General features: G+C 48.9%; 1 protein-coding gene across 1 annotated transcript in view; it reads right to left on the bottom strand.

Annotated features, from left to right (window-relative positions):
• The window catches only part of TBL1X (transducin (beta)-like 1X-linked), a 48,705-nt gene that overhangs the window by 10,044 nt on the left and 12,543 nt on the right, over positions 1–26,118 (bottom strand). The window contains exons 2-8 of the mRNA XM_006892355.1: positions 12,092–12,237; positions 10,254–10,503; positions 9,413–9,545; positions 8,478–8,619; positions 7,132–7,195; positions 6,710–6,807; positions 1,233–1,293 (exon numbers count right to left, since the gene is read on the bottom strand). Of these exons, the coding sequence (XP_006892417.1) occupies positions 1,233–1,293; positions 6,710–6,807; positions 7,132–7,195; positions 8,478–8,619; positions 9,413–9,545; positions 10,254–10,503; positions 12,092–12,237 (894 nt within the window). The remainder of the gene's footprint in view (positions 1–1,232; positions 1,294–6,709; positions 6,808–7,131; positions 7,196–8,477; positions 8,620–9,412; positions 9,546–10,253; positions 10,504–12,091; positions 12,238–26,118) is intronic.

Raw genomic sequence — 26,118 nt, 5'->3', positions numbered from 1 at the left:
CAGAGGGGGTGCTAATCCCACCTGAGTGAGATCCTTAAAAAAGAAAAGGCGCAGAGGGAAGCGGGAGGCAGGGAGAAATGTGGTGTGTCCAAGGAGGCCAGGGGACGCCCGCAGGCACCAGGCCAGCTTCTCCCTTGGAAGTCCTCACAGGTCAGCACTGCCACATATTAACTTTAGACTTCTGCCTTCTCGACCTGTGAAGACCCTTCTCGCCTTACAAACCACGCTGCCTGCAGTGCTGTGTTACAGCAGCTCTAGGAAACGGAAACACTCACTTAATGGTCAATATTAGGCTGTGTGTGCCACAGACACAGGCACCCAAATGTGTCCAAAGAGACAAGACCCCATTCTCCACATATAGAGGTCCTCAGGACAGCTGCCAGTGGCCGGATAACCAAGAAAATGTTTACACCTGACACTCAGAGAAGACCCCAAAAGGAAGAGACTTCCCTCCAAAGGATGGGGAACCTACTTCCTTCTGTTAGCTTTCTGTCTACCTTTTAACAATCTTTTTGTTTTGGCTGGTGTGGTATGTTTTTGGAATTTCTGGACACCTGGTGGTCCCAGGCACCTAAAAGTGTATGGCTTGGTCCCCGAGCAGCAGCAGCTATCTGTGCACACAGATCTAAGTGTTCACCTTGGAAGGACCCAGAAACGGGGATCTCAGGGGCGTTCCCAGCATTTTCTATCTGGCCACGGTGCCCAGATTGTTTGCACGATGGTGTTGACGCTCAACACCTACTTTCCTTCTGGGGGTCTGGGATTCTGCTAGGTGCCTGCGTGAGCAGAGCTCCTTCAACTCTGGGTGCAGCATCTCTAAGGAGCTTCCTGGCCAGTGAACCGTCACATCTGTTTAGAGACATGTGTCTTCAGTGTGGTTCCATGAGAGATAGTCCTGGAAGTTTGGGCCTGCTTGACCTAGACTCGGTCTATGTGCCTCCTACTTCTGCGGACCGTGCCATGTAAGCCACCATCCGCCGAGTCCTCCGCATGACTCTGCAAACTCGGGGGTGGTCCTGGAGCCCTAGACAGGATCCTCTTGGATCCCAGGGGAAAGAAGCCCAGTCCAACACTGCAGTGGGCGCTCCGCCATGCCTTCAGACTCTATAACAGGTGGGTAAGCGAGCACTCATAACCTTCAAGCCTTAGGAGCACCGTTTCCTCCTTGACAGCTGGGCTTATGTGCTCAGCAACTCACAGCGACTGGAAGAGACATATCATAGCATACTCACCTGAGTGAAAAGGAAACTGCTGTTTGGCCTCTCCGGTATGAGCATCCCAAATTATTGTGGTCTGCACTCAGGAAACAAAAGAAGTTAGTAGCTGTTCTTGCAAAGTTTTCTCTAACGAGTGAGAAAGAAAGCAAACTGTAGCATACAAAAGAAGACAGAGAGCCCTCGTCTTCTTTCTCTGGTAGCGTTATCCAAGAACGACGTAAGAAGAGCTAGGAAGACCATTCTAAGTTTCCCACTGGTTACAGTACGAAGCACAAATAAGTGGTACCATGATAAACTGTGGCTGCCAAGGATTTCTTTTTACTTGGGTCCACAATCGATGATTATGGCAGTAGCAGTCAAAAAAATCGAACATCAGATGGGGCAAATCTGCTCCAAAGTCATTCTTTAAATTGCAAAAAAGCAAAAATGTGAATTTTAGGACTAAGGTGCAAGCGAGCCAAGCCATAGTACTTTTAATCACCTCAAATCTCCCAGCTGCTCCACGGGAGAAGGACGGACACTCTCCTCCTGTGCGATCTGCTGCTTCGGAAAACCTGCCGGAGGGGCAGCTGTGGGTCGGTTCTGACTTTACAGCACACAACAGCATGTACAGGACAAGTGAGCAAGACTGAAGAAGTGACGCCTTTATATCACAGTATTGGTGAAGAACATTGACTATACCATGGACTGGATCAAAACAACAGACAAGTGTGTCTCGGACGAAGTGTGGCCAGAAGGTTCCTTCGACGCCAGGATGGCAAGACTGTCTCATGCTCGTTGGACATGTGAACAGAAGGGGCTGCACCGTGGAGCATGACTGATGAAGTAGGGGTCAGTGACAGAGAGAAGACCTCCAGCGAGCTGGACTGACACAGAGGCTGCACGGCGGGCTCAAACACAGCAATGGTTGTGAGTGTGGTGCAGGACCAACAAGTGCTTTGTTCTGCTGTATGTAAGCTCGCCAGCAGTTGGGACTGACTCAACGGCACTTACCGACAACCACACTGGGGGAAGAAAGGAATAGGTAACTATCAAATCCATGTTCACAACACATTTTATTCCACTCAATTTCAATGGAGAACTGATACAAAAGTATTCATGAGATAATATGACGTCGTGTTTATCAACTTGTGCCAAAGCTCCCAGTTGCTGTCAAGAACACACCAAATCATGTCGCGTAGATCCTGTGTGCACAGAGCAGAACTACACTCCACAGGGTCAAGGTAGAATCTTCCAGAAGCAGGTTTCCAGGCCTTTCTTTCAAGGTTGCTCTGGGTGGGTTTGAACCACCTATTTTTTTGGTTAGAAGACCTACTTAGGATGAGGGAGCTGAGATAGCTTTGAGGTAAGGCACAGTGCTGCCGAAGCAAAGGTACACTATACTCCACCAGCTGCTTGGCGGGAAAAAGACGAGCAGTCTTCTCAGAGGCAATTTACTACCCGTGAAAATCCACGGAAGGGTGAGCTATGGGTTGGTTCTGACTCGACAGTACTCAACAGTGAAGCACTGAACTGCATGTGCTACGTGTACAAACAAGCGCCTGGACACCCCAAGTGCCTGGCATTCTCTCTATCTGAAACGATGGCAAGTGAGAGATCTGACCAAAGCCCATCTGCAAAGTCTTCCTGGCTCTTTCCCAACTGCAAAGCTGCAGAGGCTGGCATTTCAGAAACTCCCCACTGCACACCCCATGAACTGGTGGGTCCAGGATCGCAGAGGATGGGAATCTCCGTGGAGTTGGGGAAGCTGGCAGGAGAGGTACCTGCCTAGAGAAAGCAAGTCAGTCCTGATTTCTTCCCGTGGTCCTGTCAGCAAGCAGAGTGTCAGGGAAACTGCTGGGGGCAGCTCGACCAGACTCCCAGGACATCTCTCAATCGACTGCAATGGCCACCTTAGCAGGAACGTCTTTTGTACGTCACAAGAATAACGACTTCTTTTTTGAGAATGTACTTCATTTCCCAATGACTGTAGATACTTTCAGGAAGACTCACAGAAGTGTCTTAAGCACCAGTTCCAGATCAATTAAAGTTGGAAAAACATTGGTGGGGAGGGACTCCATGTGCCAAGAAGTCAGGGTTTTCTGGGCTGAAATCTTTGTGGGGGGAGCCTGTCAGGGCTTTCTCTTGTGGACGTGCTGTACTGCTGGGTTCGAACTGCCAACCTTTCAGTTAGCAGTTGAGTATTTAACTCTTGTGCCACCAACAGCTTTCATTTTTTAATGCAGCCACCCACCAAGAAACCCACCACTGTGGGGATGATGCAAACAGACCTTTCACGATTCTACGACACACTTTCACACATGCCATCAGTTAATGTTTAGGTTACACTGCTTATGTTAGAGGAAAAAACCAAACCAACCCAAGTATCCAGAAGTTTTTACGACTCTAAGTCTATCTGTGTTTCATTGATTATGCAAAGGCATTTGACTGTGTGGATCATAACAAACTGTGGCTGACTCTGAGAAGAATGGTGCTAATACAAAACCTATACTTGGACCAAGAGACAGTAGTCAGAACAGAGCAGGGTAACACTGCATGGTTCAAATTTGGGAAGGGTGTACGCCAGGGATGCATCCTGTCTCCATACCTTTTCAACATGTATGTAGAGCAGATTATCCGAGAGGCTGGGCTCTATGAGGAGAATTGTGGCATCAGGATTGGTAGAAGATCTATTAACAATCTCCGTTATGCAGATGACACAACCCTGCTTGCTGAAACTGAGGAGGACCTCATGCACTTGCTGCGAAGGGTCAAGGACTGCAGCCTTCAGTATGGACTAAGGCTCAATGTCAAGAAGACAAAGATTCTTGCCACTGGACCAATTAGCAGCGTCAGGATGGATGACGAAGAGATTGAGAGTGTTCACAGCTTCAGTTTGCTCGGCTCCACAGTCAACACTCTTGGCACCAACAGTCAGGAAATCAAAAAGCGTATCGCGATGGGAAAGTCTGCTGTTAGGGACCTCTCTAAGGTACTCAGGAGCAACAGTGTCTCTCTGGAGACTAAGGTGCGCCTGATACAGGTCATGGTAATTGCAATTGCTTGTTATGCATCAGAGAGTTGGACAGTGACTAGGGAGGACAGAAGGAGAGTGGATGCTTTTGAGCTGTGGTGCTGGAGAAGGGTACTGAATGTACCATGGACTGCCAGGAAAACAAACAGATTCATCTTGGAGAGGATTAAACCAAGCTACGCTTTGGAGGCAAGGATTCTGGGGCTTCGTCTGACATACTTTGGACATGTTGCCAGGAGGGACGGGTCCTTGGAGAGGGACATCATGCTTGGGAGGGTGGAGGGACAGCGCAGGAGGGGAATACCCTCTATGAGAAGGATTGATTCGGTGACTGGGGTAATCGGGATGGGTGTGTCAGAGGCGGTGCGGTTGGCGCAGGATAGAACAGGGTTTAGGGCTGTTGTGCATAGGGTCGCTATGGGTCTGAAATGACTCGACGGCACATAACAACAACAACAACAAGACAACACTCTAGTTACTTGGGATAAGGTAAATACTGAAGATCGATTCAGGCATCCTATAAATTACATTTTCTCTCTCTGTAACTGTTGAGAGCATGCCTGCCAAGGCTGATGGAGTGATCAAGATGGAGAGTATACGACGTCGACACCACGGGCGCAGGCCCACCGATCGGACGGTTAATCGCCGGGCAGCAGAGTCAGATCGCCCCGAAGCAAGGTCGGTAAGGGCTTACTGTACTAACAAGTAATAAGACTACTTACTAATCTGTAGAGAACAAAATTCCTATTTTTTTACCATAAATATTCTACTTCCAGGTATGACTGGCACCAGTCTCCCCTTCAACCCCTCAGTACCTGCCTTCAGAATCAAAGCCTTTTTTACACTTTTATAATCCCTGATGGGGACTGACACCCATGAAGGAAAGCAAGTACAGGCCTACTTAAATTGACGTCTCCACTGCAGCTTTGGAACCCAGGAGAACAGAGAATGTGCCGACCACAGCGGCTCAGCTTTACTTGGTATTACACTCTGTCCTCACGTACCAACAGGGTTATGCTCCAAAGATCAAGTCCTTATGTGGAAATTGGTGTTGTGTGAAAATAGACGATGACTACATCCTGACAGGAATGCCACAACAGAGAATCGTGGCCTAGGCAAACTGACACTCAACCTTAAGCACCACAACCATCCCTTTCGCTTTACACTTTGCTATTTTGCCAGACATATGTTGTGAACGTGCACAACAGTCAGATAGCAGATTTTGAAGTATTGTTGTAAACGTAGAATGCCAGATAAGGAAAAGGTGTGTATCACAGCAATCAAGTTTCAGCAGAGTGTTTTGGCTTACAAAAGAGGCAGAGAACGGAGGAACTGTTGACTTAGAGGGTCATATTCAGGAATGGGGGTTGGCTCATATTTTCTGTGAAGGTCTCAGCGATAAATATTTTTTTCCTTTGTGGCCTCAATAGACTCTAAGGCAGTAATTCAACTCTACCACTGTGCTGGGATGGTAGCCACAAATGGGTACAGCTGTGTACCTTGAAACTTTATTTATAAAAACAGAGGTCTGAAATTGGCCTGAAGCTGGAGTTCACTGACCCCTGCCTTAATGCAGCATGTAAATATAGGACCCTACCAGACAACCACCTGCTGTCATCGGTTTCTACTTAGCTCTAAAACGTGGCAATCCCATGCACAAGTGAATGCCTGGTTATCTGGGGCCATCTTTATGATCACTGGTATATCTGAATCCACGATAAAATTGTTTAAAGAGTCTGATGATTGTGTTGATGTCAAGTCTATTTTTTTCCTATAATTTTTTTAGAAGTTGAAGATAAAGAAAATAGTACTCTAATAAGATCTTTTTCATTATTGTGAAAACACCGTGCAAATGCAAAAGCCTTTTGGAGTCCGAAACAACATATTGTACTCAGAGATGTGTTACAAGGCAAACCATCTGCTTCTGGAAGCAGGCTGTCAAGCCCGCTTGGTGAGGCACTCTGGTGGGGAGTGTGCACCACCAACCTTTGCGTTCACAGTTCAGTGTCTGCCACTCAGGGACTCCTATGATGAGACAGAAATTACCAGTATGAAAGCCAAATTTATCAGTGGTGAGCAGGAGCGACAGGAGAGGAAAGAGGAATGCTGCCTGGGGACTTAGGAAACTAACAGAACTTCTGTTAGTAGTGGTGGAATACTTCAAGACAGAGATGAAACCTGCAAACATGAACCACGTACTTAATATCACTACATTGTATATGTGAAAACTGTTGAATTGGTCAATGTTTTGTTATGTGTATCTTTACCACAATTTAAAAAAAAAAAAAGCCCTTTCACTCAAGGGAAAAAAATAACAGTAAGATCAAAAGGACAAAAATAAATAAATTCTAAACAAGTTCACCTGATTTCTTAAGGGGAAACAGAGTGCTTTAGAATTCAAAGAAACCACAATGTTATCTAGAGATGAAAAAGAAATAAGCATTTATAGATCAAAGAGAGGCAGTCAGGTGGTACTCACTTTGTCTACACCAGCGCTCAAAATGTAATTCCCCTTTTTGTTCCATTTCAAGGCAAAGATGGGGCCTTTATGTTGGCCCAAGGTGCTGGCCAGGTTGCCTGTTATGTGAAAAAAAAACAAAACAAAAAAACAAACCAACATGTTGGCTTCAAAGCTATGACACTTTCACTCAGTGGAAAGTTTCCAGCACGCTTCTTATACTGTGCAAACACAAAATCCCAACCAACAAAACCCCGTGCCATCGGGTCATGCCAGCTCACCACAACCGAGCAGGACAGAGTAGAACTGCCCGTAACATTTCCGAGGCTGTTGTCTTTACAGAAGCTTTCTTCCACGGAGCTGCTGGTCAGTTTAAACCGTTGACCCTTTGAGTCAAGTGTGTAACCACTCAGTCACATGAACACATGGGCCACAGGACTCACCATCTTCCGTCCATATCCTTGCAAAGCCATCATAGGAGCCAGTAGCCAACAGTGTTCCATTGCTCTAGGGGCCAGAAAGAAGCACAAAGCAGTCAAAAGAATTCCATCATCATGACACAGAAAGAGCACAAAGTGCCCTCCTTGCTACCCTAGGATTGGAGTTCTCATCAGTCACTCATCGCGCAAAACTCAAGAGTGGCTCCATCACACCTGCTGGCTGCCCACCAGACTCCTCCATTAGGACTCAAAGGCTCGCCAGGAAACCAGGGAGAAACAAACCCTGTGGCCACACTCTGCTTTCTGGGCATCTAATCATTAAACGTCATAAATAATAACACTAGAGAGAATCATATAAGACTTTGATAAATTTTTGGAAATTTGCTTGCATACAGCTGAAAACAGGACTTGGTGATGAAAGGACAGAGTTTGTAGAAACATCTAAGAAGCAAGAGAGGAAGTGAAAATAAAGAGGTGAAGAATGGTGTGTGTCCCAATCCGTGTAGACACACAGACACCATACACTCACCCCAGAACGGTCATGGGGCACCTCCTGGCCTGGTTCCCCACACTGCACTAACGGACCGCAACTACCTAACAGACTGAAAAACCATTTGATGGTTCCTCAAAAAGCTAAACAGTTCCCACAATGGCTCAGTACTCCAAATCCGAGGAGTGTACCTCAAAACCTAAAAGACAGGGGCCTAAACTTGTACACTCATGCTCACTGCAGCACTATTCACAACAGCCTGGCTGGACCAACCCAGGGGTCCGTCTGTGCAGTTTTGTTGCGGGTTGCCTTTGAGTGACCACAGGACAGGAAAGAACTGTCTCATAATTTCCTGGCTGTCCTCCATGTGAGCAGATGACCAGGCATTTTCTCCTGAAGAGTGGCTGGTAGGTTTAAACCATCAACCTTGGAGTTCGCAGTCAAGCACTTAACCACTGTGCCAACAGGGGTCCTTCAGGGAATATTATCATTCGGCTACAGAGAGAAAGGAAGTGATGCCGCACGTTACAACACAACTGGGGCTTGAAGCAGGGCGCCGCGTGCAGGCAGACACAGAAGAGCAAGTCTTGTATATGATCTCAAGTGTGCAAATACCTCCAGCAGGCAAATGCAGAGCCCAAGAGAACAGAGGAAGAATGTGGCGGGAAATTCTAGTGTCCACCCCGCTGGGTGGATCGTATTTGATATGTTATTCCTCAATAAAGATTGAGACAGTCAAAAGAATGGTCAGCCTGGGCAGCAGGCCCCACCGGCACTGCTGGATGGGGAGTGAGGCCTGGGGAACCGCAGGCAGCTGGCAGGAAGCCCCCCTCGGTCAGATATGATGGGCCACACTTACGTTCCAGTCCAGCGAGGTTACATCCTTGTTGCTGGGCACATCGTGGCCCCCTTCGCGGATACAGTGTCTCAGGACCAGCTGGGCGGAGCCTCCACTGTTGTTCTCATTGAGGTTCCATATCCTTGCAGTCGAGTCTCCAGACCTGGTCAAGAACAGCAAGTGACCCTCAGTGTTGGCTGAGGGGGACAACGAACTGCTCAGATACGTCTAGTGGGTCCGCGCCTCTTCAGACAGTGAAGTGCTCAGATACGTCTAGCAGGTCTCCCGCCTCTGTCATTTCCCTCGCTTTGTAGATGCGTACTTCCCAATCTCTGCCTTTTGTCACTGAATCTGTGTTGTGCACCCTAAACCCTCTACCAAATCCCACCTGGGAAGAGTTTCTTTTCTTGTCAGGCCTTTTCACTTTGAGCTACATCTTGGGCCACTTTTGAGATCTGAAAGAGCATATCAGGCTCAGAAGCAAGGACACACAAATGGGAGAGACAGACGTCCTGCCACATGGAGATCACCAAGGGACTGAGGGACAGAAGCTGAAGAGAGACAAGGGCCTGTCCTCAGGCTGCCAGAGTGGGCCTCTCCTAGAGCTGGCGCCCTCGATCTGGGTTTCTAGCGTCCAGAATGGCAAGAAAATAAGTTTCTGTTCACCAAAGCCACAGACTGTTGCGTCTATTACAGCATTCGCAAGCTAAGACCTTTATGAATGGGGAATGTCTTTGCATTGCTCCTGGCCCACTGAGAAAGTGTCTTAGGACAAGGACTTCTCTGTTCCTGTAACATGAGACGCCCATGAGTTTCTGAGTGCCTTCCACATACACTATGAAGACAGAGGCTGTGAGCTAAGAGTGAGGTGAGACCATGCTCCCTGAGGTTTCAGACAAGCGAGCATGTCATTTCAGGCCCCAGCATCTGGCGTGCCTGGGACCCGAAATCCTTACCCGGATGCCAGGAGGTCACTGACAGGATTCCAGGCACAGATGAACACCTCGGACTCGTGGCCCCGAAGCACAGTGGCCTTGCTGGAGGGAATCTCAACCTCCCCATCGACCTCCATTGGTTTTGAATTATTATCTGCAGCAGGAAGCAAGAAAAGACATGTGACTTACGAATACAAAATGAAGGAGTATTTAGGACGCTTGTGTTTTAGGTGACAAGGAGAGTGCCCTCACGGATTCATGAGTACTGAAGGACTGGGTGGGGCTCCCTGGGGTAGGTTCAAAGCACCAATCCTTTGGCTGGCAGCTGAACGGTTATGTTACTTGATTGCACCAGCCAAGAAGAAATCAATCCCTCCACAGGAAGGCGGACTGAAGTGCCCACAAAGGAAAACTTTTTATTACACTGGGTAACAACCAAGTGGCACTGTTCTCATCATGTTAACTCAAAAGAGCCCTGGTGGCACAATAGTTAAGTACTTGACTACTAATAGAAAGGTTAGTGGTTTGAACCCACCCAATGGTTCCACGAGAAAAAGACCTGGCAGTCTGCTTCTCTAAAGACTGCGGCCAAGGAAAGTGTACAGGGCAGTTCTACTCAGTTGGTCAGTAGGAGGGTCAGCAGAAGAAAGGCAGCCCCTCAACAAAATGGATCGACACAGATGAGGGATGGTGAGAATAGGGCAGGACTCCGATCCGTTCGCTGTCCACGGGCTCACTATGAGTCCGGCGGCTCGCTGGCGCCTAGCAACGGGAGCTGGGATGAAGCTGGCAGTGCCCAACGGTAACCTACTGAGCAGACCTCTCAGGATTGCCAGGGAGCACCTGATGGCACTTCACTTACTTATTGCATGTGCCCCGCTCACATCCCCGTTCACGGAGGTCTCCCCGTTCTTTGGTATGCTTTTCTGGGACCCAGCTGCTGAGGTACCCGAAGCTGATGTGCTCGCTCCCGACGACGTGGCCGCCGCGCTGGCCTGCTGCTGGGCCAGCTTCTCTCGGAAGGCCTGCTGCCGCGTCTGCACCACGTCAGGCATCACCGCGTCGATCAGTGACAGCGACTCGATGGGCCGGCCGTCGAACACCGTGCCATCCTGGTGGAAGGACTCCCGTCAGCACACAGCAAGCATATTCCCCAGCTCGCTGTCCCCCCCCCAAGCAGAAGGGGAGCAGGTGCACTAGGGCAGACAGGAACTAAGGGGGTTGCCTGGCACCACACACCCAGGGTACGTGGGCCGGGGGCTGGGAAGGGATCCACAGTAGACGAGAGGTGACGGAAAGGAGTGAGATAGGGCAGCACCCACTGTGGACAGCCCCAGTGCTATGAGTTGACTAATGTCCTCATAAGACATATGTGGCAAACCCTGTCGTGATTGAATTATGTGTGTGTCCCCCCAAATAAATGTATGCAAAGATAGTGTGGAGTGATTCCCTATGATCTGACAGACCAAACAGACGGAAACACTGAAGGGTGGTGCACAAGACCCCTTAATTCCACCCCAGCCCTGACGTGCTGTGAGGGGCATTCTCCCAAGTGTGGCCTGTTAACACCTCTGATCTCACCAGAGAGAAAAGAGGAGGAAAGTGAGTAGATGGACAGGCAGGTTCACCCTCTAGCCTGTCAAAAAACAACTCCGCTCCCTACACTAGAAAATTCCTGGACACCAGGGAAGGCAAGGACACTGGGGTCTTCCTGGAGAGCTGGCACTTGAATTTGGATGACTAGCTTCCTAAACTTGAGGAGACTGTCCTTCTGTGTTAAAGCTGTTGCTGCAGCACTAGACCAATAAGGCAGCTGCCAGAAGGAGCCCTGATGGCACTGGAAACCACTTTACTCTGTGCCAGCGTCAATGTAAGTCAGAACCAACTGGAGATTTGGTTTTACAGATGTGAATGGAATTCCATTTGGGATTAGGATTTTTTTTTCTGTTATGCTAATGAGATTCTGTCAGTGTAAAGTGTCTCTTAAATCAATCACCGTTGAGATCTAGATGAGACAGAAAAGGCATCGTGGGGGGGATACGTGCCACAATGGATATCGCTAAGGAAAGAAGAACACAAGCGGACAGATGAGGGACAGAGTCAGCAGGGACACAGTGTCCTCCGAGCGCCCCCGAAATGCCCTGCATTTACATCTCTAGCCTCTAAATGCCAAGAAAATAAATCTGCTTCTCACAGCCATCTACTTCTGGCATTTCTGTTATAGCAGCACTAAGGGACCAAGACAGGCCCAATCACCAAACCATAAAAGGTCCAAGTTATTCTCAGGTCCCTTTGGGTACACATGGGATGGGGCCAGGCTGTCCTCACTGCCTGGACGGGACGACGTTCACATCAGGAGCCTATGTTTTTGAGCTGACTGGATGGCACTGAACAATTAATAACAATAACTTAAACCTGTCCTAATGTTGAGGATGTTATTGTTTCACAACTCACTTATTCTGGATGTGTCACCAGAAGGGTCAGTGGTTAAGAAAAGGGACCCTGAGACTGGGGTGGGTAGGTGGGGGTGCCAATAGCCCCAACAATGGACTTAAATGGACTGGCCATAGAGATGGGGCAGGATCGGGCAGCATAGGACTCTGCTGCAAACAGGGGCGCCATGAGTGAGAGGATGGGGGTCCCCATCCGAGCCCACGCTCAGAGCCTGTCTAGGAGGCCCCGGGGTTGGGGCGGACATACCTCATTGATGCTGATCTCAGCCTCCACATACTGCAGTCCCTTCTGGAGGATGGAGATGAGGGCAGCCGGGGGCACTAGTGTCCCGTTGATGTTGGACTGACTGATGTGGCTTTCGATTCCAAACGTGAAGGCCGAGTGGGAGAAACCTGCAGAAGGGAGACAGGCCCGGGGATGCCCAATGGGCGATGCTTGACTACTAACCTGGAGGGCAGGGATTCAAGTCCCCCCCCCCCCAGTGGCGCTGCGGAAGGAAAGCTCTAGCAATGTGAACCTGGAAAGACAATGACCAGGAAACACCACGATGCAGGCCGACTCTGGGACGCACGGGGCCGTCACTGTGTAGGAATGACCTGCTGGCAACTCGTCTTGCTGTGCTTTACTGATTTTGACAGTGGACTGACCAGCCTTTCTTCTGCGGCACCCCTGGGTAGGCTTGAACCTCTAGCCTTTCAGACAGCAACTGAAAGCGCAAACGTTTTACACTACCCAGGGATTCCACATACGAGGAAGCGTAGTCTTAAAAGGTGCAAAGGTTTTGCTTCCAAAAAGCAAAGCAGAGAAGGGAGTTTGCTCGGGCTGAGTGAGAGACATGAAAGCGGGCTTTCTCCCTCCCCTCCGGCTTGTATCACTTTCCCGAAGCTCAAGGTGCAAGCCTTTGTCTTCCTCACGTGCTGGAGGCCTTTCTCCAGCTGTTGACGAGGACTGTTAGGTCCTGGGTGAGGAGCACATCCCAAAGAGGAGATTCCACCCTGGACCAATTAACGAGGCACAGAAATGTCCTCTTAAGAAAAAAAGGGGAGGTTTCCTTCCAGTCATTGATACTTGCTTTCCCGCACCCAATGTTTCTCCTTCCGAGTCCAGGTACATCAAATGCTGGACAGCTCAGAGGCTCTCCGGGGTAAGCGTCTTGATGTAGGACCTTGAATCAAAAGACTGTATATGCCAATGTCCAAGAAGCCCTGGGGGAGCAATGGTTTTAGTGTTTGGGTGCTAACTGAAGGGTCAGAGATGGTTCAGTGGGAGAAAGGCCTGGTGACCCTCCTCCATGAAGAGCGCTGTCACTGTCAGGTGATACCCAGTCGGTTCAGACAATACAGTACAATGGAAGGAAATACTGACTGGCCCAGGCCATCAAAGATGACTGTGTGGGAAACCACATATTCTGTCGCATGGGGTCATTAGGAGTCAGAAGCGATGCAGGGTTAGGGTTAAGGTTAGGGTTAATCTCCTGCTGCCGTGCACTGCAGCACGACTCACAACAGCTGGAAGGTGGACAGAGGTCAATGACTAACCAAGAGACGAAAAGCTAAGAGTGAAATGGTACACAACGATGCCCCAAACCTACTATTACGTGTGTGGACCATGGAAACATCATGTTCAGGGAAATGTTTCCTGTTTCTATTGAACACTGTTGTTGCTGGCTGACCCTCAGCTGACCCTCCAGCAGGTTTTCAGAGGCAGTAAATCGCATGCGAGTTGAATGCCCAGCTTCCTCCTGTTGAGCAGCTGGCAGATTTGAACCACGTGCCTTTGGGATTGCAGTACAGCTTCCTACCACTAGGCTGCCAGAGCTCCCTTATGGAACACGCACGGTACATGTAATTGTTGATTGCCTTCAAGTCAAGCATGACCCATAGAAACACGTCCATGGTAAAGCCGGCTAAGCCCCTCGAGGGGACAGAGGAATGCAGAAGGCCCACCGCAAACTGCTCTAGAACGGGTACCCTCTGAGTGGGGCTGAGAGCTCAAGGCCCTGGGAAGGTGAACACCCAGGAAGCTCACGGGAGAGATGCAGCCCCCACAGTCTGCTCTGTGGCTGCTGCTGGAGTCCCATGAAGGGGTCAGGACCCTTGGATTGCTCCTGGTTTTCCGTGGGTTTCACTGATCACACTGGAAGAAAAGCTGGCACTGTGGAAGTGAACACTCGAGCTGTCTTCCTGGGGCATTCTGTCAACTAACTTAAGGTTAATGCAGTGAGGTTCCTGGGTAGTGGAAACATATGGCTACTCATTATAAGGTTGGGGGTTTGAATCCATTTAGAGGCTCCGCAGAACAAAATCATGGCAACCTATTTCTGAAACTCAGTCATTAAAATCTCCATACAGCAGAGTCCGACTCCGGACACATAGAAATAACGTGAGTTGGAGATGACTCCAAAGGTGACTGGTTTAAGTGGTTTATCCAAGGCAGGATCAGTAGTTGTTGTTGTGAGGTGTCACTGAGTCGAGTACAATAGATCTAAACCCTGTCCTAGCCTGTGTCATGCTCATCCTGACACATTTGAGCCCACAGCTGCAGTTGCTACCTGCATCTACCTGGTTGGGGGTCTTCCACTCTTGCTGTCCCTCCACCTTCCCAAGTACAATGTCCCTCTCCAAGGAGCAGCCTCTCACATGTCTGAATCACATGAGCTGAAGCTTCACCATCTTTACTTCCAAACGTTGCACCTTCTCCAGACGTAACCCGCTTGTTCTTTTGGCATTCCATGGCTAGTCAAACATTCCTTCAAAAGCATCGATGAGCACTTGGCTATTCTATGAGGCGGAGTCTAGCAACCTTGCTTGGAATGAGCTCTGGCTCTCTGGAATCCACCGGCCCACCTCCTGCTCTGCGGGGGTCGGTCTGCTCCTCGGCGTGTTTTGCCATGACCCCCTCGTCATCCTGTGTGCTCACGGCATGAACGGAGCCCTTCTGAGGTCTCCTGCCTTCTCCTCCTCACATAAACCTGCCTTCAGCCGAGTACGGTAGTCAGGGCAAGAGTCAGGTTCCGGAGCAGGGGCGCCCACCTGCGATTATGAAGTCAAATGGCAATAGCCGGAACACGCAGCAGAGAGCGCTGTTCACCCACGAAAGGCAGAACCTCAGCAGCCCCTCCCCCGCCTGACTCTTCATTCCCTCCCCCCTCCCCCCCTCTCTCCAGCGCTCCTCCACCGCCCCCCTCCCCCACTGCAGGGTTAGAAGAGACTGATGAAATATTAGATACGTTTAACGGAGTCACCAGGTAGGCGCTTTACTTTGACCATCAGCATACAGAGACTTGTACAGCAAACTGATGCTGCAGCTCTCAGTGCCACTCCACTCTGCCCCTCCCCCGCACCCCATGCGCACCACAGGAACAGCCTGCTCCCCCATCATCGCTGTAGGCTGAGGATCGGATTATCGTAACTCACAGGGGTTCTTTAAAAATAGTATTTTACTGCGTTTTCAAAGTTTGCACAGAACCTTAGACTCTCATCTGACAGTCCACCCGGGGGCACCTCGGAAGACAGGCTTGGGGAAATCCTCGGGGCACAGTTCCCTGACACACAAGGGGTGTGTCACACGAGGTGGAAAGCCACTGCAAGACAGCTGGTTTGGTGCCCTTAAAAGGTCTCCTGCCGCACCACGCCCACCACAGTCACAACAGCAGCCCTTATATGGAGCCTGCACTCCTGTGCACAGCTCCCAGAACTCTTGCAGGGATCCACCCGAACCTCCCACCACCTCACAGTCACACCCCGGTCCCCAGCTTGGAGAGCAGGTCTGAGCCCTGGGCCCAGGCCGTGGCCACCCTGGGTCCCCTGGGCCTGACTACAGCCTGAACCCAGCAGACCCCAGAGACACACTGTAGGTGAGCAAGTCTCATGCACCTTTCGGCTTCCCCAGCTCACATGAAAGTTACATTTACATTAGTCTGTGATTTACTAACGGAGCCCTCGAGCCCTCGTGCAGTCTATTGTCCCCACATGGACAAAGATGAGTCAGTCGGCTTTGGGAGAGTCCCACCGTGGGAACACCACGAGACATGGTACAGGGTCATTAGGACTTGGAAGGGACTTAGCAGCGAGTTCATTCTGGATTCAGTAGTTTATTAAGGATATAACTGCATTATCAGGAAGTGTGAAATAGTGTGAGAATCACCCAAACGTGATAGAGACACAAAGTGAACGGATGCCAAGAGACTTGCTCAACACAGGATTGCAACACACCCTCAATTTGTAGAAAGGGATTTCTGCAGAGTGCAATAAAATGAGGTCTGTGTGTGGAACACTAATTGCTAATCAGGGCTCCTGCCAAATACTTCACAGTGACTCTGCTGGAATTTATGTGAGAGGAAAGGTCACCTTTGGGTACAGGTCATTTATTCATTTATCATCCATCCATCCATCCATCCATCCATCCATCCATCCATCCATCATCCATTCATTTCCTCCAGCAGCCCTGAGCATGAATGGCTACTGAAGGCACGCTGCTCATGTCTTGATTCTGTGACCACATTTAGCCAAGTCTAAAGGCACTGTGACCACCATCTTGACCTTCACAGTAATCTCTTTTAGTCAGTAACATTTCATTTTACACACAAGGCAGGTGAATATCATCAGATCAATTTGCTAAGCTGCTCCAGGTCTGTAGCCATGATCAGTGGCTGACTTAAACTTGGCATCTCAGACTGGGTGATTCTAAGACTGCTCTTGTACACGACACTAACGAACATGGAACCAAGACCTGAGTTCCATTCCCAGACCCCAAGTGACCATGGATGCAGCTCAGGGGAGTGCAGTAAGCAGCTTGGCACCAAGTCTGCCTGCAACACAAGGCTTCACTGAACCTCAGCTGATTCTCTGATCTTTCAAGCCGAGTGAACAGTTTGGTTGCACGGCTTGCTTCTCTCCCTCCATGCAAATACTTTTCCCCGAAGGTCTGAGTCCTGGAACAAGATCAGCTGCTGCTCGGTATTCCAGTCAAGACAAGCTGACATGAATGGTGGAGCAGCGAAGGTAGGCAAGGACCTGCTCCCGGCAGCACAAATGGAGACATGCCAGCTCCCTTCTATCACCAGAGACCGGGCACTAAAAGAGGACATCAAGTCTGGTAAAGTAGAGGGCCAGCAGAGGCGGGGCAGCCCTTCACGAGTTGGACTGACAAGATGGACCCTACAACAATGGACGCACACACACCAATGAGTGGAAGGATGGTGTGCAGGGCCAGGCAGCGCTTTTTTCGTTATTCACAAGGTCACCACGATTCAGAGCTAAGCCAATAGCAACTAACAACAGCCAAGGTCTGCAAGTGGAATCTGCAGAAAAGAAGCACTGAGGCAGGGTGCTAGAACCCCTCACCCCAGACCAAAGCGGACCCACTAGAACCAAAGGTATGGCCACCGAGTTGGTCCAAAGCCAAGCGGTGATAAGCTGGTGAGCACTGCCATCTTGAAGACTTCTGGTGGCCACGTGGCTCCTGGGTGAGATCCCAGGGCAGCCCGGCTACACCTGAGCTCTCTCCATAAGGCAGAGCGCTCCCTGCGCCTTGCCAGTCCGCTGCTTTCCATTTCCATGAGTCGCAATGCTGTGGGTGGATCTATTTATGGCCTGCAAATCAATGGATTTTCAGTCCATTTGTTTTTAAGACTTTCTTATTGATTTCTGACCAGCTTCACTCAGGCAAAGTGAGAGAGGGACCACGTGGGGAAAATGCTGGGAATGTCAGAGGAGCTCTATTTGTTATTAAGATTTTGTTATAGCTATCTGGCCATTCTGACTCAGTCAAGGTGCACTGAAGGCTGCGCGCAGAAAATGCTGAGAAGAGGCTCAGGACCGCGGGCACAAGTAGTTATGAGGGCCATGACTTTGCGGCTCTCAGCAGCAGGGACAGCTATCAGGATGCCAGTGGGAGCAGAGAAGAAAAGGTGTGGACTGACCCAGGGGCTGGTGTGGAAGGAGCAGCCAGCAGAAGCCTGAATCCAGAAAGCGGCTCCCTATCTACTCAGCTGGGGCTCCTGCACCTGCTTTAAGACAGCAGAGCTCCTGGTTTTACATCAATGTTTTCAATAAATCTGATTATTTTTCAGAAGAGCTCTGAATGTATGGAGTGCTCGCATATAACCCCTTACACACACACACACACACACACACACACACTCTCTCCTCACCTTCACTCCAATTTTCTCCTTTAACAGTACAGCTCGCATTTGTCACATTTGGCACACTTGATGAGACAGTATTGACAAGCACAATTCACAGGAAGGGACCTTCTTGATGGTGCACCTGCCTCACAACTGACTTAGGGTTGAATCATTATTTGTGGTGGGGTTCTCTTCGGTCTGGCAAGACACACAGTGACATCTCTGAGGCCAGCAGTTGCTAGGAGTCTGTCGTCAAAAAGTTGTTCTCTCTGATTCATTTGTTTCACTTGATTCTAAAGCAAAATCTAAAAACTGAAGGCAAAATTATGGTGCCTACTCAAACTTACGACTTAAGAATTGAGTCTGTTTCCTTGAGGCATAACACTGTCACTTCACTGGGAATCATAGACAGACTAATTGCCATCAGGGAGGAGGGAAGATAGCCCATAGAATTAAGTCTCCTTTTGATTGAAACCTCATTTCACTTCTTTGTGCTGAAAACCCTTTTTATGTTTATTTCTTTAAAACACTACCTATGGTTTAATTATTAGCACCTAGATTTTACACTTTGCTTTTACACCTACACTTGGGGATCTGGACTTGACTGGAGAGATGGGATTAGGTCTGTCGAAGATGATGAGATTGGGTCAGGACAGGGCAGGGTTCGGAGCTAATGTACATAAGGTCGCTATGAGTTGCAGGTGACCTGATGGCACATGGCAACAACACGACATCAGTCTATGTAAATGCTACTCGTCAATATACTGTAATAAAAGGGAATCTGATGTGTTTCCTACAGTAAAGCTTGACATCCTTTTTACACTGTGGGGGGAAAAAAAGGTATGACAATCAAGCATGTCTCTGCACACTGTCCCTATAGCTCAACTGAGTCAAACTGGCGTCAGTCGAAAGTCACTTAAGAAGGGGAATGGATGTCCCAAAATCCAATCTACTGTTCTGCTTGCCTCTCGCTGCTGCTCAGTCTTGGAATGCGATAGGTGGGCTGCTGGCATTGAAAAGGAAACCATCTATCCACCTCCAACCACTCCCAGGATTCAGATAATGCGCAGTAACAAAGATGAGCCAGATGTGGACAGAAGGCTTGCTGGGAGGAAAATGGGATGATGGCCAGAGTAAATCACAAAAGACTCCAAATAAAGAGTGATAAAAAGACTTTAAAAAAAACAAAACAAAACAAAAAAAGACTTTTAGAAGTCAAGCGCTGTCCTGGAGAAATGAGAGAGTCCTGGTGATGCGATGATTAGGCACTCGGCTGCTACCAAATGGTTGGTGGTTCAAACTCTCCCAGTGACTCTGTGGGAGAAAGAGTCAGTGTATTCTCATAAAGATTCCAGCCTAGAAACCCGACAGGAAGGGAAGCTTCCTCTGTCCTGCAGGTCGTTAGGCCCCCAGGAGAAGAGAGCCTACAGGCTGATGTGGCTCATCGGACCAGGCAACGGAAAGATGCAACAAACCCAGCGCACTTTCTGTGTGTCTTTGGAGATTATGACACCGCTAAATCACAGCTCCTTCACAAACCATATGAGTTACACACTGAACCACTTTAGCCAGTTAATCTTGGCCTGATTCTTCAGTGAAACCAGCTAAATTATCGCTCGCTTGCCCTTACAGATCCTGCTTACTTGGCAGAAAGTAGTAGATATTTAATACTCAGGCAGCTGTGGGGCTAGTTTTGCATCTTCAGCTGAAACAAAATACCTGTGCCATTAAAAGCGGAATTTTTATAAAGCACTTAACCAACCTGCAGCCAGGGAACACTGGACTTGAGCCAGAGTCAACAGACATCGTGTACTCACTCCTGTCTAGAGCAGAAGGCTGTCCTGGCCCAATTCGGCCTCTTCCTGTGTTTGTATAAATAAACCTTTATTGAAACGCAGGCACACCCATTTGTGTACACATTGTCTATGGCTGCCTTCTGCACTCTAACAGCCGAGTGGAGCCAGAGACTGTAGTCCACAAAATGACAAGTTTTACCATCTGGTGCATTATGGTGGTGGGGGGGGGAAAGGTGCCAACACTTGACCTACACCAACACACACATGGTATCACTCAGACTCATCACTTCTCCTCACTCCATATCTCTGCTGCCAATCTTGTCTTTTCCGTTTTCTCTGCCCCCACTTTTGGTCTATGTCCTTGCTGTTGTCACCAGTTGGGGGAGACACTAACAACATCTAGTGCATGGAGGCCAGGTATACTGCTCCACGCCCTACAGAGAATGACTGACCAGTAGGTGAAGGCAGGGGATGCTGGTCACCACCCGACAGCGCCCAGGAAGACGTCCAAGGCAGAGAAGAGCCCAGCCTGGGTGTGAACAACACTGAGGCTGAGACATACCATGTAGAAATCTGTTTCTCATCAGTGCTAATAACTTTTCAGCAACAACAGCCCCAGCCAAGCACCCCGTTCCGTGGAAGCCTTCTCTTGCCTTTTGATGTGAGGTCCCCACATTCTCTCCTCTGAGTCAGGCCCCCGTCTTTCCCAAGGACAGGGCACACATTTGGTTTATTCACATGTACTTCTCAGCTCCTGAGGCTGAAACTCAATGAAGGTGGGGAGCCCTTCTTTTCTGAAAGCATTTTCCTGTTGTTTAACCCTCTGGTCAAAGTCCACACAACCATGGCTGATCAAGTCATGTAGAAATCTCTGCACTCCACGCTTCCATTTCTCTCTCCTGAGTTCTCAGACAGGACGCGTCTTCTTGGTCTGTATTTGGGTTCGTGTTTATCTGCGTAATCCCAGGAATCTTACAATCACGCCCGGATCCAAGCCCAGAAGTGACATGTGTTGCTGCCTTGCTGAGGAGTTACTGGCGGAGTGGGAAATGGGGTCCTAGCTGGGCGTTGGGCTGGACCGTGCATGCAGTCTTGGACACTCAACTGGTTCCCCTGTGTTTCTGCGCCGCCAATACTGCCTCCCCAAAGTGAAAGGCACCGATGACCTCTGACTGCTTTCCACTGAAGTAGTAGGTTGGCCGTGAACTCAGGCCATAAAGTTGCTGTGTTACTACTGATGGCGGCCATTCCTCAGTGGGCCCTTCTAAACTCACGTTCAGGCACACAGAGCACCCATCCTACCTACACTACACCCAGTGACTGGTGCTCAGGAGGGACTTGCTCAACAGGTCAAGTGAGATGGCGAACAGAGGCCGTGCTCATCAAGAGACAGAACTAAACTGGCCCTCACTATCTTAAGGATGAGAGACTGAAGAATGGAGGCCCAGAGGAACACTAAAAAGAAAGCGAAGTTTTTGAAGATGACTGGCACACACGCAATAATCTCAAAACATAATAAAGGATCCAAGCCACGTGCAGAACTCTGAAGACTCAGCCATCGAGGTAAGCGAGAACACTTTTGTGTGCCGGGTTCGGCGGAACTGACGCACAGATGACCCTCTGGCTTTTCTGTTCCAGGGGCAGTTAATCACATGGGAGGAGACTGCCCACTGTGACAGGCACTGCCTAAAGCCCTCTTTGTGAACCACCTCACAAAACTTGGTGAAAAACCAGAGTTAGTGCTATCATCTCCATCTTTCAGTGAGAAACTGAAAGTAGGTAAGTGGTTTGCTTAAAGGTAGGTGGCTAGCATATGACAAATTTGGCCTCAGCCATAACCCTGGACTGCATGCTCTTAACTTGCACATCACAGACACATAAATATGCTTGGAAACCTCTGATGGCTCGAGATGGCACCGCTTTCAAAGAGGAAGAAAACAGTTCCCCGGTAGCACCATTAACATTCCACACTTGAACAAAAGGAACTGCAAACAAGGTCTGTGTGGAGATGACCAGGAAAGATTACCTGACTTTCACAGGTGCCCATAGAAACAAAAGAAACAACACACAACAACAAAACAGGGAGTGGCCACAGAGAAACTTGGTGTGATTCTTTGTGTCTGAGGAGAGAGTGTCTATCTTACTGGGACCTTGATACCCTGGGGTGACTCCCAGGAGCTTACTTGCCATGACCAGTGGAATGCTGGGAGCCCCAAGGGCCCTTTGAAATCTAAAATTTTACACAAAGAAAACATCTTGTCCAATCTGACTAAAGGGAAGGGTTTTACAACACAGTCCTTATGAAAACAAAGGCAAGGGCTCTCATTTATACAGGGCACTTCCTCTTGTTTCTGTAAATAATGCATTCTTGAAGCATCCTCGTTCCCCAAGGAATCAGCACACCTTCTTCTTTGTCTCTGTTTCCTGGATCGTAAAGGTGTCTCCGGTTGGCACAAGCAAAGTAACTTGGACAACTGCCCAGCCCACCCAGGGCTGGGACAGGGCAACTCAAGGAGGGTTGCTGATGGAAGGGAGGACAGGGTGATGAAACGGGAACAAAGCAAAGAAACCAAACAGGGAGGAACACTCCCGCACAGTCTCAGTTCATACACACCCACACGCCACATCCTGCTCCGTTCACGCACATCACACACACCAGCACATATACTCACATCCTATACACACCAACACATACAGTCACACACACCTTCCCCCATGGGCCCCATTCACCAGTACTACACATACCTATAGGAAGCTCCAGTGGCCTACTGCTAAGAAGCTGTACTATAATCCTGAAGGTATGCAGTTTGAATCTACCAGTTGCCCTGCAGGAGAAAGATGGGCAATCTCTTCCTGTGCAATTAACTGTCTTTGAAAACCTGCTGGAGGGTCAGCTCCAACTCGAAGGTACATATAACAACATGCATATGTATAAGCAGATACACCACACTCTAACACACACAACCCCTCACTCATAAACCCCACTCACTGACACTGCACATACCATATTCCTAAGGTATCCCATTCATCCCTCACATATACCTCACACAAACACACACCCCCGGGCCATAGAGAAACCAGAGCACACATTCACTGGTCACACACATTCCATACACATTACTACCTACCCCCCCCCACCCTAAACAAAATTCACATAAACAAAACTGGAAAAGGCAGGGCAGTAAGAGTGCATCCCTTCTCAGGAGCTAACTGTCTGGCCTTGTTTCACCAGGGTGACCATTTTCCACTTGGGGATGGGGTGGATGTGAGGGGGAGCCTCAGAAAAGCAAGGCCTAGAACCAGCCTCCTGCTCCCTGGAGCTCCCAGGCGAGGTCCTGACAGTTGAGGATCTTCCTGCTCTTTCCATTCAGTGGCAGCCTCGCCAATGAGAAGCGCAGTTCTACTCTCAAACACGTGTGGGTGCTGGAGTTAGAAGTAACTTACCAGCAATGGGTTTGTTTTCTGTTTTCACAATATAGCCAGATCTGAGATTTACAGAAGATTAAGGAAAAAGGTGTGAAAAGCCAAAGCAGTTTCTTTATAGTTGATTACTGCTCATGATAGCCAAGCTGAAAACTGAGAGAAGCCTGGTCAGTTAGAAGCTATTAAATTATATTTGAATGCTAAATCTGGAGACAAACAGATCATTGAAAACGGAAATGCAACTGAAATCGTGAGGACTGAGACTCACCCACACACAAATTGTCTTAGCACCAAGAGCTGCTGTAACAAATACCACAAGCTGAAGACTTTAGCAAATAGAAGTTTATCCTCTCACAGCTTAGCAGGCCCACAGTCCCAACTTAGGGTGCCAGCCTTCTGTTTTCACTGTCAGCTTTGGGAGAAGGTCCCGACCACTAACCTTCCCCTGGCTCTAGGAGTTTCTATGTACAGGGACCCCAGATCCAAAGGAGGTGCTCTACTCCCAGCTCTTCTCATGTCTTTATCTCTCAGGAAAGAGGATACAGAGCATACCCCAGGAAACCTTCCTTTCACCTGAACAGAGCTGTGACCTAAGGACGGGAGCTACATCCCATCTTAAACTTTTTACATCAGGTCTCATGGTGGGGATTGCTTAATCATATCATTATGTAACTGCCAAACCACTGAGAATTAGGGCACAGCCAAGCTGTCACACATGGTCTTGACATGGGTTCTGGATAATGCTGCAAATTATCTTCTTCTGGAAAACTCTGAGCTCAAGGCCCAGTTCCCTTTGTCCCTACCTATTGTGTACTTCCATTATTACAGTTATCATAGTTTCTCAGGTCTTTATGCTTAAGAGTCACTGGTGGGTTTGAACTGCTGGATTTTGAAGTTCGCAGCCAAGTGCTTAACCACTACATCACTAAGACTCCTTGATGGAATGGTACATGGAAGTGCATATGACCAAAAAAGTCACGCTGACGGAAAGATCTAAGCGGGAGCACCAGAGAAGTTTCTAAGAGAGGTGGACGATGAGGACATGCATTATGCAGTGTCTCAGGTGTGCTGGAGAGGAAAAAGATTTCTGGATTCCATTCATGATGCAGGGAAGAAGTTGACAAAGTACAGCCTACAGTTCAAATCCAGCCCTCATCTGTGTTATGAAGTCTCAATGGAACACAGCGACCTGAAGCTACTGGCCTAGAAAACTTGTTCTTGGAGCCCAGCACAGCCTGGAGACCCAAACCTGACATGGATGTTAAAAAAGGAACATTACAGCCCACATCTGTTGGTGAGGTAGGCGGGAGCAGATCATACCTACCAAGAAGAACAAACCACAGTGACTAATGCATCAAAAGGACAGCATGCCCTCCAAATGCAGCTTCTCCTCGGCACGCTGTGATTAGTGTCGCCCTAACCTGCCACCCGCACAGAAAGAAGAAAATTAGTGAATGGGGAGGTTTCTGGGGTCCAATGACCGGTCATGAATGTCAGCTCTACGCCTTCCCAGGAGTGAGATTTATGCACTCGGCTAAATTCTCAGTGTCTCTGCTCCCTCCGTCTCTAAATGAGGCGGTGGTGGTGTGTGCTGTGCAGCTGATTTGCCCAATCTACTTTCCAGGCTGGTTTCAAGAAGAAACCATCTCAATTGCCACAGATTTAGAATCATACCTGGGACATAGCAAGCACTCAATAAATGGAAAGAATCGTTATTCTAACAGAGTTATGGGGACGAGGACAGAAGTAATCAGAGGGCTTGGCTGATGGAGTTGAGAGAGAGAGAGAGCAGGGAAGAAGGTGACAGACAAGATTATGGAAAAGAAATGAATTCCCAAGTCAAACCTGGGGCCAAAGGAGAGGGTAGGGAGAGTCGGGCTTGGGAGGGAGCAGCACGCACCACAGAGAGTTGGGAGAGGGAAAGAAAAGGACACCAGCATGGTGAAAACAACATTTATGAAGTGGATGGAGGAGGAGGCACCAAACAAACATGCAAGAGACAAAAGCCACAATGCTCTGTGACAGTTCCAGTGACTTGTCCTAACCTATTCCACTCGTCATGCCATAAAGGACAGAGGAATAGAACTGCGCCCAGAATTTCCGAGGCTGTGATCTTTACAGAAGCAGACTATCGCATCTTTCTCCCACCAAGCCTCTGTGCAAAAGGAGAGAAGGACTGGAATTTGGCAGGAAACAAAACACACCACTATGGGACACTTAAGGTCCTGTTAGAACCCGAGAGCCATGGCACAGCGTAGGAGGCCAGCTGCTCGCTAAGTGGCTATTGCACCCAACAGAAAGCAGGGAAAGTGAGCCCTCAGACCTTTTCCTGGCGCGGCCACTTCTATAAGAGGAAGGGGTGGGGAAGCATTAAAGATGTCCTCAGCAGAACCGAACCTTTTCTGATATTAATGCTAATGGAACTGCTTTGCCCACATTGCACAAATGCACATTTTCCAACCACTATAATTTAGAAACACAGCCTTGTTTTCGCTCCCATTTGCTTCCGTTTGTCTCTAACGAAGCAATGGCCACCAGAATGGCAAGTCTTGAGTGAGAAGCTTAGTTAGCTCTGCTCTGTAAACTCCTTTTACCAGCTCTGTGGAAACAAAGTCTTCTCCACTCCTGAAGACCTAACTTCAAAAGGCCTGGTGAATAGGGGCAGAGAGCGTGAGATCTTAGCTCGACACTCAGGCAAATCAGAATCGCTAACCCAGGGCACCCAGTGGCGATGGGAATGAATGTCTGGAAAGCAGGAAACAGCCACTTCTAGCCTATTCTACTTTGCTACTGTAAGTGGGTGTAATCAGACCAAAAGAACAATTTAGGAAAACACTCCCTGCAAATGACAGGGAGCTTGTTTGGAACAAATGCCATTACAAGAGGGTTTGTGATTAAACAATTAGCACTTAATATAGGTTCCACGG

Source organism: Elephantulus edwardii, unplaced genomic scaffold (assembly GCF_000299155.1).
Source record: "Elephantulus edwardii isolate Elephantulus edwardi_28Jun2011 unplaced genomic scaffold, EleEdw1.0 scaffold00115, whole genome shotgun sequence".
Lineage (NCBI taxonomy): Eukaryota > Metazoa > Chordata > Mammalia > Macroscelidea > Macroscelididae > Elephantulus > Elephantulus edwardii.
Note: the sequence above shows the minus strand (reverse complement) of the source record. Positions and strands in the feature narration are given on the sequence as shown.